At 37.5% G+C, this 20130-nt stretch overlaps 1 protein-coding gene and 1 long non-coding RNA gene across 2 annotated transcripts in view; one reads left to right on the forward strand and one right to left on the reverse strand.

Annotated features, from left to right (window-relative positions):
* LOC138917300 (uncharacterized) overlaps positions 1-14189 on the reverse strand; it is a 50931-nt gene extending 36742 nt beyond the window's left edge. Inside the window, exon 1 of the long non-coding RNA XR_011425092.1 lies at positions 13948-14189. This is a non-coding gene — a long non-coding RNA (uncharacterized lncRNA). The remainder of the gene's footprint in view (positions 1-13947) is intronic.
* The window catches only part of FBN2 (fibrillin 2), a 236447-nt gene that overhangs the window by 51497 nt on the left and 164820 nt on the right, over positions 1-20130 (forward strand). The window contains exon 6 of the mRNA XM_023617761.2: positions 17802-17999. Within this exon, the coding sequence (XP_023473529.2) occupies positions 17802-17999 (198 nt within the window). The remainder of the gene's footprint in view (positions 1-17801; positions 18000-20130) is intronic.

Genomic DNA, 20130 nt, shown 5'->3' on the forward strand with positions numbered 1-20130 from the left:
GGTTCTTTCTTGTTTTCCCAATAAAAAAGTGCTATGATGAACTTTAAAAAAAATGTTTCCCTGTGCATATATGCGAGAGTTTCTCTTGACTAAACAAGATTGTATGTATGTGTCTTCAACTTACTAGGTATCGTTAGATTGCTTTCCAAAATAGTTCACTTGGCCACGAATACGGTCCTCTCTTAATTAGTACAATCTTATCCAATATTATCCGACACTTGGTGGTGTTGGCTTGAGAAGTTGGGGTGCATGAACTGGCACTTACTAGTTCATTGACCTTGGGATATTACCTAACCTCTCTCTATGCCTCACTTTCCTCATCTGTAAAATGAGGGTAATAATAGTCATGCCTTATAAAGTTTTCATGAGGACTAACTGATGTAAAATATGTAAGGTACTTAGAACAGTGCTTGCCACATTTTTTGGACTGTGTGACGTGTATCCAATGATACCTCATTATTTCAATTTTGTTTCTTTGATGACGAGTTTGCACATCTTTTCATATATGTATCAACCATGTGTATTCTCTTCTGTGAATTGTTTATTAATATATTTTTCTATTTTTTCCAGAGATATTTGTCTTTACTTGTTGATTTGTATGCACTCTTTAAATATTCTAGACATTAATTCTGTTGATGGCATTTGTATGTATATATGTATGTATATAAACACACATGCCATAAAAAGAATTAATGTTTATATGTGTGTGTGTATACATGTATATTTATAGATTTTTTTTGGTTCAGCTGTCTGCTCTTACACTGTGGTTTGCCTTTTTAGTTTTGGTTATGGTGATTGTTCTTATATAGAAGATTTTAGTTTTAACTAATTTCCTTTTTTTCCTAATCTCTTATTTCTGCTTAAAAATATCTAATTTCTAGGTATGTAAAAGTATTAAATATTCTTTGCTTAATGCTTAAGTAATAATAACCTAAAAGGAACTAGAATAACACTGAGAGAGAGAGAGAGAATGTGAACAAGAATGAATGTACTCAAGTACGGAAAACACTGTAATCCTATGAAAATTTAAGAAAAAAAATCAGACTTCTACATTAACAATTAGTTTTTCTCCCATTCCTACGCCTTGCCCATTCCATACGCAGCTCGGTTTCTGGGAGTATGTTAGACAGCCCAATCCCTCACAGACTTCCATCACACATGTGGTGGAAAATGTTGCCTCATAGCAGTCAAGTCACACATGATAGAAGCATTGAAATGCTGTTAAGTGGCCTCTACTGGCAACCAGATTCGTCTACTCTTTAAAGAGGATTATGTTGTTGAAGAGAATTACTATGTACTTTTAAATTTTTTCCAAATATTATCAGTTAAAATGAAATGTTTTAAGAACCATCAATTCATACAAAATATTAAAATCCCCCGATGTTTTTCCCCTCCAGGCAACTCATTTTTCAATGCTTGGAATACTTTTATGGATTCAGAGTCATTATATTTTATGTATCCCATGAACTTACCTGTCTTGTGTTGTTCACTAAGATTTTAATGTAGAATTAGTGAAAATTCAGAACTTGGAAATGGAGAGACGTTAAGCTTTCCTGAGTCAGCTGCCCCAAATGTAACAGATTGCTTTGGGCCTGTCAGCCTCTTCCAAGATAAGTTAAAGAGTCAGCCAGTCCCAGGTAGTTTTCCAAAAGGCTGGATCTCATTTTCAGCTAGTATGTGTTCTCTCCATAGCTTGTTGGATGTCACCTTTCATAAAGTCCTTTTTATTCGGGTCGACCCTGAATTGGTGCAGCCCGTCTAATTTCTTGTTCATATCTTGTAGAAACCTCATGGTTGGTCTGACATCTTGGCAACTTAGTATGAATTAGACAACAACAGGTTTTCACATTATAGTGATTACAAAGAATCTTTACTAAAATAAGTTTGTGTACCTTTGTAAGGATTAAGCCTCATTGAAACATCTTAGTTATTAATTTTGCAGGTGACATGAAAAGATTAAAAACTGGGATGCTAGTGCATAATATTATTAATATATCAATGTTTTAAAATTCTAACCAAAACTCAAACATGCATGCAAAGAGTGATAGCTGCATGTGAACCTTACTCCCTACCTACCAGAGTACAAATAGAAAAACTTATGTGGAGCCCTTAAATTTTAGCTAGCGTTTTAAACTTAATTTCAGATTTCCATTGTGAATAGGGTATCACCTGAGTCAGGTAGAGGTCTTGGTTGCAAAAGACAGGAACTGAATCTGGCTCATTGAATTAAAAATAACAACAAAAGGAATGCAAGGGAAAGGCATTGGGTAGATACAGACTTTGCAGGCAGTCTGAGGAAGCAAGCTTGGAGAATAGGTAAAGGCCAGGAGAAGCTTGGCTGCTTAGTCCCCAGTTAGTCCTTTGCTGCCTCCGCAGTCCTCTTGCTAGTGGGAAAAATTTCTAAATATGTGTCATTGCGTCAATTCCTCCCACTAAGACTCATACAGTGGAGATTTCTCCTAAATGGGAAATAGGTTTGGATGTAGGACAGGGCAAATATACTCACATTGTCTCTCCATAGCTCAAAACATATTTTGACCATGGCTTTCAATGAACGCTATAAATCCATTTTTGCTGGGAGTCCAGCTTTAGAAGGAAACAATATTGAACACAATTTTATAGTGGTCCTGTGGATCTCAGCTATTCAAACTTACAGGGAATTAAAAGAGCCTTTTTGATAAACAGTTTAATTTTCCCTCAAAATGTATGATTAAGGAAAGCCCATGCAATTTGTTATTTCTTGTCTGTATGTTAAGATAAACATTCTTTAGTTACCTAGGAATTGGAACAACTTGCTTACTGAGTAAAAATATGATAGGCACAAACTTTATACTATATACCCAAAATGATAATATGAAATGTGTGAGTATATTTATGGAAACTTGAGGAAGATCTTTTTTCCAGTAGAAAATTTTGTATGATTTCCTGTACTAATTAGGGGCAGAAGATATAAGTAGATAATATAAAATAATAAGAATCATAATCTAATTTTTGAAGGCAATTGGAGACACTCAACCTAGCAAACATCTGCTTGGAAATTTTAAAATTTACTTAAGTATCAGGATGCTTTTTAAATCTGGAATGTTAGCAAAGTTTGGAAACATGTGGACGATTAACTGGAGTTTCCTTTGATGTTCATTGTTAGGCCGTCCGAGTCTCTCCCATAAGCTGAGACACTGACAGTCTCGTTGTATTCTGTTCCATAATTCTTCCAAACTGAGGGTCTGCTCTCAGTGGCACAAGGCTTAGTCTCCTGGCGAAGAGATAGAGGCTGCAGATAGAAATAGATAATCTGAAAACCAGATAGTGTCGTGGCTAATTACAAATTGATGACGGTACTTTTGTTGCCGGGCCAGGGCGGTACTGCTGGAATAAAGGCTGAGAGTCGTGAATCAAAAGGGGTGCTCTCTTTTACAGACCACATAAATGGATAAATGTCTTGCTTTTATATTTGTCCGTTGTGCTTTCTGGCGAGGTAAAAAGGGAGATTTTTTTTTCACTGAGTAAAAATTATGTGGGTCTGGTATTTCTCTTTGCAAAATAATTTATTTCTGGCTGCACAGTATTAATTTTCAGGCTGTGAAACCTGGCTTTGATTCCAAACAGATCTTTGAGGGAGCTTGAAAATAGAGAAAATAACTCCGTAAGGAAGTGTATTATTTCTTGGAAGGATCCTGCTATCCATTTAAGTGGTTTCTTCCAGCTTTCACATCCAAGAAAATTGTATTCATATATAATTATGAGGAACAAAGCCACAGTGAGGTTTGTGTAGGGTTTTCTGCCTTCCTCATCCTTCCCCTTGCAGTATCACTGTAGTGCCGTAATGAGATAAATCATAGGAAAGTGTGTTGTAAAACTAGAGAGTGCTCTAAATTATTAGTAGCCAAAAGAGCCACGATAGGAAGAACAACTACCAGGTGCTGAGCATTTATTAAAAGCCAGGCACTGTGCTAAGCACTTGAAATTTTTCTCTCATAGCATGTGTACATCCACATCATAAGCTATAAGTAAAGCTCTCTTGTTGTATTCATTTTACAAATAAGGAAACTGAGTTGTCCCTTACTCAAGACTATGGGCAAGAAATTTGTGAAGCTGAGCTCTGCTTGTGAATCCAGAACTGTCTGCCTGCAGTCCTGTGCTCTTAACCACTATGCTGAGTGCTTCTATGTGCGTATAATGCTAGAGCCACAAAATATGGCTGTTTACCTATGGAGGTTTCCAGATAGAGGATAAACTGCTTGAAAATCTCAGTATCATGTAACGTAAACATAGATACCTCACTTCGTTATCATTAGTAGCTTTACGCAGAAATCTGAGAAAGCGAGTTGTGTGAATCTTTTATCACATCATTTTTTCCTGCTTCAGAAACTCACTATCTTAGTGATTATGGGCAAGTTACCTAACTTACTGTGCCTCACTTTCCTCATCTCTAAAATGGGCATTATAGTAGTACCTCTGCCGTGGTGTTGTTTAGAAGACCAGAAAAATGAAAATATGTAATGTGTTTACTGTAGTGATATAATATTTATCTCTATCTCTATACGTGTCACTATTTCCTCTGCCTTGTATTTCTGCCAAAGTCCTACACGGGAATATGGGACCATGTGCTTTCCATCACCAATTATGGGACATCAGATTTTAGGCCCTAGAAAAATAGATGTGACCATTGGAATAAGGAAGAATAATGCAAGGAAACAGAAAAACCTCTGAACTATGATCACTTATAAATATTTTCAATACCGTGAGCATTGTAGACAATAGTTTGGCAACTGCTGGGAAAGTGTGAGTGCTATAATCATGTCACAAGTTTCTAAAGTTCTCTGTGATATTTATGGTAGTAGTGATGTCATCTGGAGGAAAGCCACTTACACGAAAGCTATTTTATTAAATCTACTTCAGGCAGCCATGTTTGAGGATAGGACAAGGGACTCATCTGCTGATAAAGTTGGATAAGTGTTTGCCAAAGTGTTTCATCCCACACTAGTCTCGAGGAATGCTATTGAATAAAAATCTTTTATGAACAAATAAATTTTGAACATTGCCTACCATGGCCTCCTCTTGTTAGTTAATAATGCACATAAGGACGTTAGTGCTCCTGAAGGTTGTGTAGTTTCACACACACGCACACACACACATACACACAAATTCTGTCTTTGTTCAACTCTACTATATTTGGCCGCTGAATCCTGTTCTAACATAATACTCCCAAGATTCTGTGGAATTGGTGTTCCATTGACCACATTTTGGAAAATACTGAGTTAGACCATATTCCTGGATTCCAACTCTGCAAGTGGATTTTGTCATGAAAAGTCCGTCACATTCCAGATTCTATCAGTTGTAAGCCTCAAATTACCATTTTATGTTGTATATTGCAAGAGAATGAATCAAGAGGCCTAAGCTATTACATCAAATCCTTTTGACATGGGGCCAGTTGCTGAAGTTTTCGGGACATTATTTCCTCATCTCTTAATCGTGTGATCAGAAAAATTATCTCTAAGGGTCTTCCATCTCTAAAATTTGTTATTGAAAGTAATTAAAATTTAAATAATACTTTACAGTGCTCAAAATACTTTTGTATGCTTCATCTAGAACGGCCTGGATACCTTTTGGGAAGCTGGCAACCAGCACCTACCTAATTATTTTGGAAATTCCATGAGCAATAATATTTGCCTTCTGTAGGTGGTTTGTCTGGCTTCTTTGACCCTTGTTCAGCATTGTCTGTAGTCCCAGCACTGGAGCCTCTCCCAGCGTGGAAGTGGCACTTGTTTGTAGTCCACCTACTCAGAGAACAGACGCTAAGCTGCTGATATGACTCGAAGTCGGATGGGCCTTAATGCTGTAGAGTGCCTGCTGAGCATTTCCATAGCTGAGAAGTACTGCACACTGAGAGTAGTGGAAAGCCTCAAGCCAGGCGCACATGAGCCGGCTGAGATGTGGTGGCTCTCTTTGGAGGCGTATCAAAGCAGCCAGTGAAGCATTTAATAAGCCAGGCTTCATTTATTAGCTGAATAAAGGGCTTACAGCCTTAAAACCAGGAAAAGAATAAATGTATACAGAAAAGGGCATTTAGTGCAGAGCAGGAACCACGGATCAAACACAGGAACCACCCCCGCCTCCCTCCCACGAGGATCAGTGGTGCTGGGAGGCAGCAGATTGTGGTGGTTAAGAACATGGGGTTTGGTGTCAGATACATTTGTCATTCAAATTCTGGCACTGTTATGCACCATCTGTGACTTTGATTTTATTTAACCTGTCTAAGCCTACTATCATTATCTCTAAATAAAAGCTGTTCGTGCCAACCAAATAAGGTTAATGTACAGATAACTTTAAATCATGGGTAGAATGCACTGCACAAACTTCACTGTGGGCACTAAAAAGGGATAGGAATGATTTATAGTTTCAAACATAACCTCTTAAAGATCTTTTGCCTCAACACCAAATGCTGTCGCATTCTGCATTTCCCCGTGGTGTTGGGAGACAGCTACTCCAATGTGCATTACTAGAACATTCTGAGATGATGGAAATGTTTGTGCTGCCAGTATGGTAGCCACTAACCACATGTGGCTCTTGAGCACTTGACATGTGGCTAGTGTGACTGAGGAACTGAATGTTTATTTAATTTAATTTAATTTTAAAGTTTAAATTCAGAAAGCCACATGCGGCTAGTGGCTACTGTTTTGGACTGCACAGCTATAGATTATAACAAACCGCATTGGTGTGACATTTTATAACTGCTAAAATTTTTTTCTCTAAAATACTCAATTTTATGTCACAGACAGATTCTACAGTTTAACAAGTTGGTTGTGGGGCCAGCCCGGTGTGGCACAGAGGTTAAGTTCGCACATTCCGCTTTGGCGACCCGGGGCTCGCCAGTTCAGATTCTGGGTGCAGATCTACGCACCCACCGCTTGGCAAGCCATGCTGTGGCAGGCCTCCCACATATAAAGTAGAGGAAGATGGCATGGGTGTTACCTCAGGGCCAGTCTTCCTCAGCAAAAAGAGGAGGATTGGCAGCAGATGTTGGCTCAGGGCTAATCTTCCTCAAAAAAAAAAAAAAAAATTGGTTGTGATCCCTTTAAAAAAAGAACGCAAGGTGTTCTTTTCTGGTGAATGTCATCAGCCACCTTACTTAAAATCCTTCCGTGCAAGGAGCTTTGGAAAGTTTCAGACTTTCACATTGTGGAAGTGAAAATATTCAGTAGATACCTCAGGCATCTGTTGCCTCTCACTGAAATAATGGTGGTGTGCTTATGACCACGCATTTGATCACCTTAATAAATGTGCCATGAAAATGAAAGAATAGCACATCCTCTGTTTGTATGGTACAAAATTGTAAATCCATCTAATAAGGCAAGCTTTTTGATTATGTTCTTATTTATTTTTTGCCTACTTGATCTGTCAAATTTCAAAAGATCTCTTTTATAACTTTCAGCTCTCTTTATATTTCTAGAAGTTTTTGCTCTTGGTATTTTTAGTGTATAAATCTTATGTCCACTTAATGAATTTTACCTTAATAATATCCTGTTTTGATTCAGTTAATGCTTTTTGTCCTTGAATTCCACTCTGTCTGATATTGATTATTGCTGCTTCTGCTTTCTGTCATTTATATTTTCCCTTGTCCTTCTATTTTTCCCTCTTTTGTCATTTCATTTTGATGATTTTCTTTTTTTTTTTCTTTTTTTTAAGGATTTTATTTTTTCCTTTTTCTCCCCAAAGCCCCCCGGTACATAGTTGTGTATTCTTCGTTGTGGGTTCTTCTAGTTGTGGCATGTGGGACGCTGCCTCAGCGTGGTCTGATGAGCAGTGCCATGTCCGCGCCCAGGATTCGAACTGACGAAACACTGGGCCGCCTGCAGCGGAGCGCGCGAACTTAACCACTCTGCCACGGGGCCAGCCCCTTGATGATTTTCTTATAGACAGAACAGAGCTGAATTTTGTTATTTTAATAATATCTGGATGGTTTATTTGGATGATTAAAAACTAAGCATATTCATATTTATTGTAATTTCAATGTATCTGGTTTATTCTCACCATTTTACTTTATGTATGTAAGTCATTATATTTTGTGGGTTTTTTTCTCTTTTCACCTTTATTAGGATTTTTGGCTTAATCCGTTATATTTCACTCTTTTACTTCCACTGCCCTTCTTCCTTAATTAAGAAATTCTATTATATTCTTCTTTAAACTAGTGATTACCTTCTTATCATTCATCATTACATTGAAACTTGTATTCCTCTCTTACAACTTTTGTGTAGTATCGAAATGAAGTAATACCTATTTCTCTTACTTCAAGACATTTTACTTGTGAACACCTCCTAGTCCCGAGTTGAGCTCTTAGGAATAATTTATTTCCAAGTTCTCATTATGGCAAATACCTCCCTCACTCCCCAATTCCTGACAGTATTTCAGACTATTATTAAATTTTATCTTATCATATGGCTCTTTTGTTTCAAGAATCCTTTCTCACAAATTATAAATTAATAACCTGTAAATCTTTCACTGTATTTTATCTCTCCATACTACAAATGGTGAAACTAATGCCAGGCTATTTCATCTTTTTTGTAGGTGGCCTGTTTTTTCTCTCTGGAAATGGAGAGAGACTTTTTTTTTTTGTCTTAGTCTTAGCATTCAGAGATTTCAGAGATATCATGAGGCTGTTTTTTGGGGTATATCTTTTTTTCATTATTCTTGTGTAGGACACCATAAGTCATTTTCACCAGAAAATATAAAGCTACTTTTTATTTAAGCTTAGGAAATTTTCCTATTGTTTCTCTATTCTCTATTTTTTCAAAGCTTATTTTGGAATTCATATTATTCACATTCTGGTCTCTAGTCTCTGTCCTGTAAGTCTTATCTTTTACTTGTGATATTAATTTCTTAGAAATTGGATTATAAGCTGTTTCTTCCATCTGATCTTCTAGACAATGTATTTAACTTCAAGCAGTGACCATTCATTTTTCTATTCTTCTGTTGAGTCTGAATATTGAAAGGGCTTACTTTCCTGAACCAAAGAAAGACTTTAGTCTTTTAATTTGTATTTGTCTATTCCTGAAGCAGATTCCCTCAGTGCCAATACCAGTCCAGCGATGTGGAGTTCTCCAGCAATTACAAATGTGCAGACCATGTAAGATTCGGTCATTTTTATTTTGCTGAGCTGGTATCACAGTATTAGAACCCTTTTGTTGAGCTATTGCAAGGTGATCTCTTTGCTCTTGAGCCTCTCCTGCTTATGCATAAGGAACAAGTATAAGACTCCAATCAGAGAGCCGGGAATTAGTCGCTTCACCAGTGTAGACCGCCACCCATGCTAGATCACCAGTGCCAGCAGGATCTGTTGATCACCTGACGTTCTTCATGCAGCCAGTCACAGAGGCAGGGCCTCCCCCTTTGCAAGTCAAATCGATCCATTGATGGATGCTACCTCTGTCCTCGTAGAAGGCCATATGATCTATGGTCTTCCTTGCTCTTTAGCATTTCCCTAAAACTCTCAAATAATTAAAACCCCAATAATGAATTACATGGCATTTGCTCTCTCTTTAGAAGAAATCCCAGCCCCTCTAGCTAGATGTTATACTGAAAGCTGTATGTCAGGACAGATTCATAGAGAGGGGCTTTTTTTGATCATGTAGTACATAATGCTTCCTGGGAAGAGTGTGACTTAGTAGGTTTGGTTGACTCAGTAACATGTATATGGCTGCTTATATGGCTCAGGAGGAGTTGATTTAAGCAGAAATTTCAATAAGAAGGCAGTACATTGAATCTATATTATTAGAGATTGCTCTGTCAGCAAATTGTGCCTCACATTTTATTCACTGCCACTGTAATCCAGGCTTGTGACCTCATTGTGTTTGGATCAAGGGATATATAAGATCTGTTCAAGCATAGGTTTCCATTGATTTTATTTCTGACTTTATTGATGATGGCTAAACATTTTGTGAATACGTATCACTTTTCCCTGTAATTACTCATGCCTACTTAATTATACTGTTGGTTTTTGTGAGATACCATAAAATTAGATATTTTGTTGATTTGACTTGTGTATGATCCATCTTTTATGTTAATCTTTATTAACCCCTTATTAATTCATGACAAAATATTTTTGTCTTTTAACTTCCTTCTTAAAAAACTTATCTTTTCAAAAGAAAAGATATCTTCTTCAAATATCCTTCTGCTTAAATAATCTTAATAGTTTTTAATCTTCAGCATTTTTTGTTGTCCTTAAAGTAAGTTAATTGGTTTTGTTCTTGGGAGAGTGCACATTAAGTTCATAGGCCATGAATTTTAGGGCCACGTCTTTGATGGCCTTCATCCTTATGAAATGTGACATCAAAGATAGCAATTTTGTTTGCATCATTGGCCAACGCCTAATTATCTTTCCTGCTTCTTCATTCTTCAAGAGCCCTTTGATGTCAGCAGTAGCTTTTTGCTTTGAAAGACCGTAGAGAAAGGTGAAAGGGGTCCTTTTTTACTGAGTCCACGTTCCACTGAGATAGTGAATATGGTTTTAGGTTAGAAACAAACTGTAGTGCAACTGTGGTAATTAAAATAATTACTCATCTATTTGCAGAAGCAAAAGTCTTTAATGTTTCTCTAAGTGTTCAGGGAGAGAATTTCTCCCTCATTTAACATGGCTAGATGGAGACTCGTCTTTGGGAGAAACTAGAAGCAAAGCAAGACTGGGCTTCCAAGTTGGGAGTTAGGAGATTATACTTGGGGGTGACAATATTCATTAAAATGGTAAATGTCTGTTAGAAGAAGGCAGAAGTTCAAAAGCTGAGAATGCAGGTGATCCGTGTCTCGGGTTTAATGAACACAGCCTGCATGGTGTAGCGCCGTGGAGTGAGGTGGAGCGCCAAGTCCAATATCAGCTTCTTTGATTCTTCACAATTGACTTAATCTCTGACTTTTCATTTGTAAAAATACTTTTTTAGCACTCCATAATAAAAGGAGGTAGTTTATAGAAAGGCTTGCTATACAGTGCCTGCTACAGAGTTGATTTTCTTCCCTTGATTGTCAATCAATAGGGACGATGAGGGCCCAGCCCTGTGGCCTAGTGGTTAAGTTCTAGTGCTCCGCTGCAGGCGGCCCAGTGTTTCGTCGGTTCGAATCCTGGCCGCAGACATGGCACTGCTCATCGAGCCATGCTGAGACGGCATCCCACATGCCACAACTAGAAGGACCCACAACTAAGAACATACAACTATGTACCAGGGGGCTTTGGGGAGAAAAAGGAAAAAAATATAATCTTTAAAAAAAGAAAAAAATAGGGACAATGAGTTGCGGTCATACTTTAACAACAGTGAGATACCATTTTTCACCCATTAAATGCAGAAAAATTAAACCATTTGCCTCTACACTATGGTGAAGAGGATGTGAGGTAACAGTACTACCTTTGAGAGTGTAAATTAGTGCCACCTATTTACAGAGTATCAGTTTGAATATTTTTCAAACTGGAAACTTGACCCAGCAATTCTAGTGCTAGGAATTTACATTACAGAAAGCGAAAGTATGTAGTCAATAAATATGTTCAAGAATACCCATGCGGTATTGTGTGCACTTGGAATCAATCGTAAACGACAGAAATACCCATCACAAGGCAAGTGTCTGTGTTGCAGGGGGATGTTTCAGTGTCCTCAGTGATGATTCTGTATGTGAAAAAGATTGAAAGTTTATTTTGGTGTTAAAAATTCAGGTTTGTTTTATTTAAATATAATTTCAACACCCTTGTTACTCCTTGAGCTTCAGAAAAAAATTTTTTTTAAATTGTGGTGAAATACATATAACATAAAATTTACCATCTTAACCATTTTTAAGTGTACAGTCCTGGGGCATTAAGTACATTCACATTGTTGCACTACCATCACCACCATCCGTCCACAGAACTCTTTTCATCTTGCCAAACTGAAAAATCTATACCCATTAAACACTAACCCCATAGTCCCCTCTCCCCACAGGCCCTGACAACCACCATTCTACTTTCTGTGTCTATGAATTTGACTACTCTAGGTACCTCGTATAAGTGGAATCGTAGAATATTTTTTCCTTTTGTAACTGGTTTATTTCACTTAGAATAATGTCCTCAAGGTTTATCTGTTTTGTGGCATGTGTCAGAATTTCCTTCCTTTTTAAGACTGAGTAATATTCCATTGTGTGTATTTTGTTCATTCATTCATCCATTGTTAGACACTTGGGTTGCGTCCACCTCTTGGCTGTTGTGAATAACACTCCTATGAACATGGATGAACAAATATTTCTCAAGTTCCTGCTTTCAATTCTTGAGGGTATATCCCTTGAGCTTTTAAATTCAACTTATGAATATCACTAATCTATTAATAAATCTAGCAGATTTTAGTAGTTGCTTTAAGAGGCCTTTAAATAGTATTTGGTTCCATTTTCCTACTTAATGAAACACCTCCATACCTTTTAAATGGTTTTTATATATTAAATACGTCCAATATCTTTCTTAAGTAGTTCAGCTGAGCAAGTTAAAAACCTTTGCAAGTACTCAGATAACTCTTATAAAGGTAATTAAAAGCTAAATGTATAAATACCCAAACTTATAAATTTATAAAACTGAAGTTCACTTAAATGGTCCAATTCTGTATATAAGCATAGTCACATTTTAACTTAAAAATCACAAGTTTAAATAAGTTATTTAATTATTTATTTTAAATTGTGGTTACAAGGCAATCTAATGGAATGGGCCAAATGCCGTTAAACATTACAGGTAAATAATTTTTGCACAGATTCCTTAAAGCAAAAATATTAATTTAATGGCTTTTATTCTCTTAAATATTTCTATACTTAATTTTAAAATTTGCTGAGGTTGACAGATGTGTTTCCATCACAGTTATTTGAGTTTATTGAACTCTAAATATTTAGACCCAGCTTGAAGTCTGGGTCTGTGACCTTCAGGCAAATTTTATTGAAACTAAGGAAACCACTGTATTGTCCCCTATAATTTTCGGGGTTGCTTTCTCTGCACGCTCCAGTTATATCTACATGATCAGAGATTTCAGCTGGTGCAGACTAGATTCTCAGTTATAACCACAATGAGATGCACTAAGCCTTAAACAATTTATAATTGCTATGTCAAAAACTCCATTACTCAAAGGAGACCGTTATGAAGCCAGGATCGTTGGACTCAAGTTACACACATTCCACAATTCTTCATTATACTCACTCATGTCTGCAGCTCCCACACAAGGTGATCACCTGATTACAGGTTGCATTTCTTTGGTTCCTGAGAATGGAAATGCCTTCTTGTCTAACTCCAAAGACCATGGAACTTGATGGGACATCCCACATATTTTCATATACTTTCTAGGATCAGGCAGTTCTTTTTACACTAATGTGGGAATGGATGGAATTCTGGATGTCTTATGTCATTGTTTGACATGCAGTTACAGTATAAAGGTCTCTAAGAGAGCCATCCCATTGCACAACTCCAGGGATGACGTTTACATTACGGTATATGTGGATAGCTTCCCTAAATTATGCAGTGTATAATCTATGCTGTATACTGTAACTGCATTCTGCTGACAGTTAAATAAATGATATTACAGCCACATGGGCAGCTCATGTATTGCTGTCACTGTGACTATTTTACCTTCTCATGTGCTCCCTCATGGAGACACCTAGTTCATTGACCTTACTGCTTTCTCCCACTTCTTAATCTGTCAGCCCTCTCCTTTTCTCACTCCCCATTTCCTCCAGCATAGATTCCATGGTCTATAATTTTAAAATATGTGTAACAATACCCTAAACTCTCTTGCCATTCTACATTTTTTTTCACATCTGACTGATGAAACCCCAGCCCTGGATGAACCCTAATCTGAGTGACCCTCTCAGCTGCTGAGAGCACCTAGAAAAAGTCACAAAACAGGCAGATTGGTCTCACCATAAATCCATCTTATTCACCCACCATAGAGAGGCCCTGGGTGTTACCTGGAAATCTGCTGAGTTCTCAGGTCGGCTTCCTCTCCCGGTATCTGCAGTGCCATCTCAGTTAGCCTCGGCGATCTGACACCCGAGCCAACCTCTGCCAAAGACCTATTGTCCCACTTTCTGTTTCAGAAAGAAAATAGAAGATATGAGAGAGGACATTGTTCATTTTCCTTCTACTCTATAAATATGCCTTCATTTCTGTGCATCTTGCCCTTCTTCCCTCAGACTACAAGAGAAGTGCTATTCTTCTCCTATCTGGGGATGACTCCCCCACACAAATTCTGGCATCACTCGCAGCCTGACTCCTTGGGGATCTTATACTAGAAATTATTCTTCTTTCTGGTAATCATAAGTCCTCGCTTTCATTTGGATTATTCCCATTGGCTTTTAGAAATGCTTGCCTCTTCCACAATACAAAACAAAAAATGAGCAAAAGATAAATGACAACAACAAAAAACTCCCTCTCCCTCGACCTGAAATCCTCCACCAGACCTATTTCTGTATTTACTTTCAAGAAACCTGTCCAAAGGTTGTCTGGTTGTCCAAACGACAATAATGCTGAACTTTGGTTATCTAACCATGATTAGCATCTCCAGTTACATTAAGAGGGCTCACTGTGAATAAAAGTGAAATTATATAAAACAAGTTCAAATGCTATATTGCACTTAGATATTAGAAAATCCAAATAGCAGTATTTATGTTTCACAGGCTAATTTTTAACAACATTTTCTTGGTCATATAGCAATGAGGAAAATATCTGTTTCCAGCCCGCTGGCTCCAGCACACCGAGTGATAAGTAGTTCTCTCCTTCTGTATTTGTTTTTTTTTAAGATTTTATTTTTTCCCTTTTTCTCCCCAAAGCCCCCCGGTACATAGTTGTATATTCTTCGTTGTGGGTCCTTCTAGTTGTGGCATGTGGGACGCTGCCTCAGCGTGGTTTAGATGAGTAGTGCCATGTCCGTGCCCAGGATTTGAACCAATGAAACACTGGGCTGCCTGCAGCGGAGCGCACGAACTTAACCACTCGGCCACAGGGCCAGCCCCTCTCCTTCTGTACTTTGCTAACACACTGCAAGTATGTCCTTGACTGTGAACGGCTAGCATGGTGTACAATAATATTTTACGCCCAGTGAAATCTTGATAAAGAGGATGCATGGCCAATAACATTCAAGTAAGCTCTCCTGGGACTCTTCAACCATAATTAAAATGCTAGTAAAATGGGGACAGAATGTTTTACTCTGATCAAGAAATCTAAATCCCTTTTCAGTATCTAATATTTGTTCCTATTTTGCATGTTAGTAATTCTTGAATAAGTAGGTGCCATTGGAAGTTTAAATTTTAAAGTAATCAGTTGCTAACCAGAAAGTAAAATGTAATCCTCTAAGAAAATAGATTCAGCACAATTTGTAAGGAGGGATATCTGGGCAAAAAAATAAGGAATGGTAAACTCTGTTCCCAGAAAGGGGAGCTTGGGGTTGGCTTCGTTAGAGCCTTCAATGTGAAAGGTCATTTGCCAAGGACAAACAGCTGTTCTTGTCCCAGGTAGTCCTCTTCTCCAAAGAGGCCAGACTAAGAGGATGTAATTTTAAGAAGCTGTTGTGTTTGAAGAAGGAACGAATTTCCTGACAAGTTGGTTTACTTAAGAATGGGATTATGAGAGAGGCTACAGAGGCTTCTCTCTGGGATCCGAAAAGTGTACAGAATGTGAACATAGGTATATATGCACAAATCTACCAAAAAATGCGTTTTATATTTTTTATGAAAAATAGACTTTTCCCCACTTGTTTAGAACTTGATTTAATTTATTGTGAATCTAATAGCTATTTAAAACAACAAAATAATGTGTTGTCTAAAGGACAGCAGAGTAGATTTAAAAAATTTATGACCTGGCAATTTGTGGTGTGGGAAGCATGCTTATTTACAAAGTTGACATATCTACATGTATACTACAAAGATTGTCTTTTTCAAAAATGTGATTTGCAGCCAGCACATCTGTTGTTCTTATGTAAGGGATTAAAATGAGCTATTTTTGTTGAAGTTCAGCTGCAAAGTAACAGAATGTTAAATCAGCTTGCTAAAATGTTACCTATTTTAGATTTTGATTCTTTATATCGAACTTCTAAAGTGTTGTTTTCCTATGAGAAAACTCCATTCTTCATTTAAAAAATAGAAGTTGTATGTGGTTTTAAGCTGTATTTTTGTCATCATATAGCATTTAGATGGGATCTAAATCTTTCTAGCTTAGCATTTGACTATTAAATTATGTCCTAGCTTGATTTTTCCCAGTAACAATTTTTCATAAAAATCTTACCAATATTATTGACTCTTCTTCCTTTGAATGTGAGATTGTTCTGTTGTAACAAAAATCTGAAATAAATTTGTTCTAGCTTTCCCCTTCAATTAGAATTATGTCATTCGTATTAGGGCTTATCAGGAAATCCTGACTATCATTTTACATTCCCAGAAGTTAGTGATCTGTATGCATACAGTCTCTGTGAAAGGGGGAAAAAAACCTTTTTCACATATTTCTATTGTAATTTTATAACAGATATGAATCACTTAATTGGTCAGTCTTCAGGAAACTCACCTGAAGATTTTCTCTGATTTTCTGTGTCTCTCAAAACAGCACTGCTGCAAGAACAACACTCAAATTAAAATCTATTTAGTTAATGATTCAGTTCTGCTTAAAAGAATATATACTGATCATCCAAACGGTTCATTGAAGTAAATTACAGCAGGAAGAGGGATAGAGTAGAAATGCCTAGCTTTCAAGTTGCCTGTAGTCTAGATCAGTCTTTCTTAAACTTTAAGGTGCATATGGATTTTCTGAATGTCTTGTTAACAGGCAGATTCTAGTTCAGTGAGTCTAGGGTGGGGCCTGGATCTGCATTTCTGACTAGCTCCCAAGTGAGGCGTATGTTGCTGGTCCATGGACCACACTTTGAGATGCAAGGGTCTAAATAGACTGTCCTTAATATTTGTAGAAGAGTCTGCCTATAGAACATATGTGACATACATTTGCTAACTTTTTTATCATCATAACAGAGCTGGATAATGCTATAGTCATCTTCCAGAGCACAGAGGTCATATAATATTAACTTACCTGGAAAGAATCCATGACTATGGGCCTTATTAGTACTGTCTTCCCAGCTGAGCTACACATAGAACTAAACAGACTGACATGGAAACAGAAATAAAATTGTTAGAACTAAATGTTTACAGACAAACTAGACAGCCCAAATATATTTGTGATATGGAAGGATATATCTTTATTGGTTCTGCTTTGATTTTCTGAATTCTTGTCCACCTAGTCAGAGAAGAAAATCTTTGCTAGATAAGAGGAGTCATTAAAGTGGTGCCATCAGGGCGCAGGTGGGAAATATCCCTGAGTGGAGAGCAGTGGGAGGAGGGGTGGCCAGTGCTGTGTTGTCCTAGAGATGGCGCACTTCACTCTGCCACTGCCATGCAGCATGGCAGACCTAGCATGGCCAGAACTTCCAACTTTTCAAGGAAAACCAGAATATAAAATTTCATGTGAAATTTCCCAATTTAAAAATGTTGGCTATTAATTTAAATTCTTTTAAAAAATTGTGCGGGCCAAGAAAACACATCTGTGTCCCAGACACTGCTCTTGAGCCACCCATTTACAATGTCTAGTGTGGAATACATTGAAGCCTTGTAATGTACATCTCATGATTGAAAAACTATGAATTTTTAAAATGAAGCTCTCTGGCCTTTTGTCTTCAAACACTTTGGTCAGAAGAAATCGTCTCTGTTTTATGTATTTGGAGGTACTGGTCTAAGATTGGTGTATGATCATAAAACCTGTCTTTCTGTCTTCTTTCACATTCCAGATTACAGGACAGGCCCATGTTTCACTCAGGTCAACAACCAGATGTGCCAAGGGCAGCTGACAGGCATTGTCTGCACGAAGACTCTGTGCTGTGCCACTATTGGGCGGGCCTGGGGCCACCCCTGTGAGATGTGTCCTGCCCAGCCTCAGCCCTGCCGACGGGGCTTCATCCCCAACATCCGCACTGGAGCTTGCCAAGGTGAGTTAGCCATCTGTCTCTGTGCACAGAGTCACCCACATGATTCTGGGTCTCCTTTCACTGTACTTGGAGGATCCACCACTGTGGATGATAACCATTAACCCAATACCGTTTCCAAGCGGGGCCTTATTCTCAAGCCTGACTAGAGATGGCTTATCTTTTAGCCACCTAGTAAATAATCATTTTTCAACTCCTGACATAGATGGAGAAGGGAGAGATAATATGAAAAATTGGGGAAAATGAAAAAATACAGTTTAAAATACTTAATACAGTCAGAGGATAAACTATTCCATGTCTTCATCCAGATGACGCTGCATGCTCCCTACCACAGGCCCTCAAACTATACACAGGTAAATAGCCAGGAAAAACATATTTTCTGTCTCTCATAATCTCATTCAAGATATGAGAACCTGAGCCTAGGTAACAGGGAGAAGAGAGGTGCCTGATGTTGTTATTAATAATATCTTCAAAGACAAAAGTGTGAACTCCATCCATAACTGCAGTATTTCTGCGTTTTTAACCCAGTTGGTTACAATCTTGTCTCCAGGCGGTCTTCCCAACCACGTCCTGATATGTACTTTATATGTTGGGGCTAGTTTGGGGCCCTGAGGATGCTGCAACAGTAGACTCCAACCCAAGTAGCTGAAAATTGTTACATATTTACTGGATAATTATTTTAATTAATTATCAGCCATCACGACTCTTATCTGTTTTTGGCTATTTCTCTGATACCATCTGTATTCAACCCATTTTTAGAGCTGGGAAAAAGAGCTCTGTAATGAGCTCTCAGATGACAGTAGGATCACAGGAAAATGGAAAATTACTTTTGTATTATTCACAAAAATGATACAACTCAAGATATGGAGAATCAAATTTGTTATAATTAAATCATACACCAACTTAGATCCGAAGTTATTCAGATTGTTAGTGACCAATGTCAGAGGCAGAGATTTATCTACCCAGCCCTTGGAAATGTTGTATTGCAGAAAGCCAGTCCAGTGTCCTAACACCCAAATGAGAATTATAGTTTGGGAGGCTGTACATGGCCTCAATTCATTGAATAATAAAATTTGAGTGCTCTGCCCTAATTTGGTAAATATATCAGAGCCTTCAAAGGCCTTCAAAGATTTTTGTTGGTTTTTTGCTTTTATAAAAGGTAATATTAAAAAATGGTCTATATCTAAACTCTTTTCAAATCATAGCTATAGGGATAGCCACAAGGTATGACTATATAACTCAACAGATTGGCAACTTTATATTTAATTGCATATAAAAGCCATGTCAGCTGTGGACTTAAAATGGTTTTTGAGTATTTTGTCTCTTGGATTAACAGTTATCACAGGTCAGACCTAAATATGAAGATTGAGTTAAAAGTCATTTTGTTTTTAAAGATTTTATTTTTCATTTTTCTCCCAAAGCCCCCGGCACATAGTTGTGTATTTTTTTTTTTGGTTGTGGGTCCTTCTAGCTGTGGCATGTGGGATGCTGTCTCAGCATGGCTTGATGAACGGTGCCATGTTCCAGCCCAGGATTCAAACTGGCGAAACCCTGGGCCGCCAAAGCGGAGCACACGAATTTAACCATTCGGCCACGGGGCCGGGCCCTAAATGTCATTTTTAATCTGTTGTTTACAATGGATAGTAAAATTCTGTGTCTTGGATATGAATACTAGTCTGATTATATAGAGTTCTGATAAAGCAACAACTTTGTCTATAGAAGATCTATTATACTATATACTATATAGTATTTATGTACTACATAGATTGATTAGTATATAGATTACCATACAATTTACATAATATACTATTAAAGGTAAAATACTCTATAGATTTACTAGATTAATACTGACTAGATTTACTAGAGACATACTTTTTTCTTATTCTGCGGCACTTATCACCTTCTCACGTACTTGCTTATTTATAGTCTTTATAATTTTTATTCTCCCCCAGCTAGAATAGTAAGCTCCAATAGGGCATAAATCTGTTTTATTCGTTAATGTCTGAGGCATCTAGAACAGTGTCTAACATGCAGTAGATATTCAGTAAATATCTTTTGAATTAATGAATGGGATTAAGAATAAAATATTTCCAAAAACAACTATTTCAGAGAAATAGCCCAGGTTTAGAAAAGC

Source organism: Equus caballus, chromosome 14 (genome assembly GCF_041296265.1).
Source record: "Equus caballus isolate H_3958 breed thoroughbred chromosome 14, TB-T2T, whole genome shotgun sequence".
Classification (NCBI taxonomy): domain Eukaryota; kingdom Metazoa; phylum Chordata; class Mammalia; order Perissodactyla; family Equidae; genus Equus; species Equus caballus.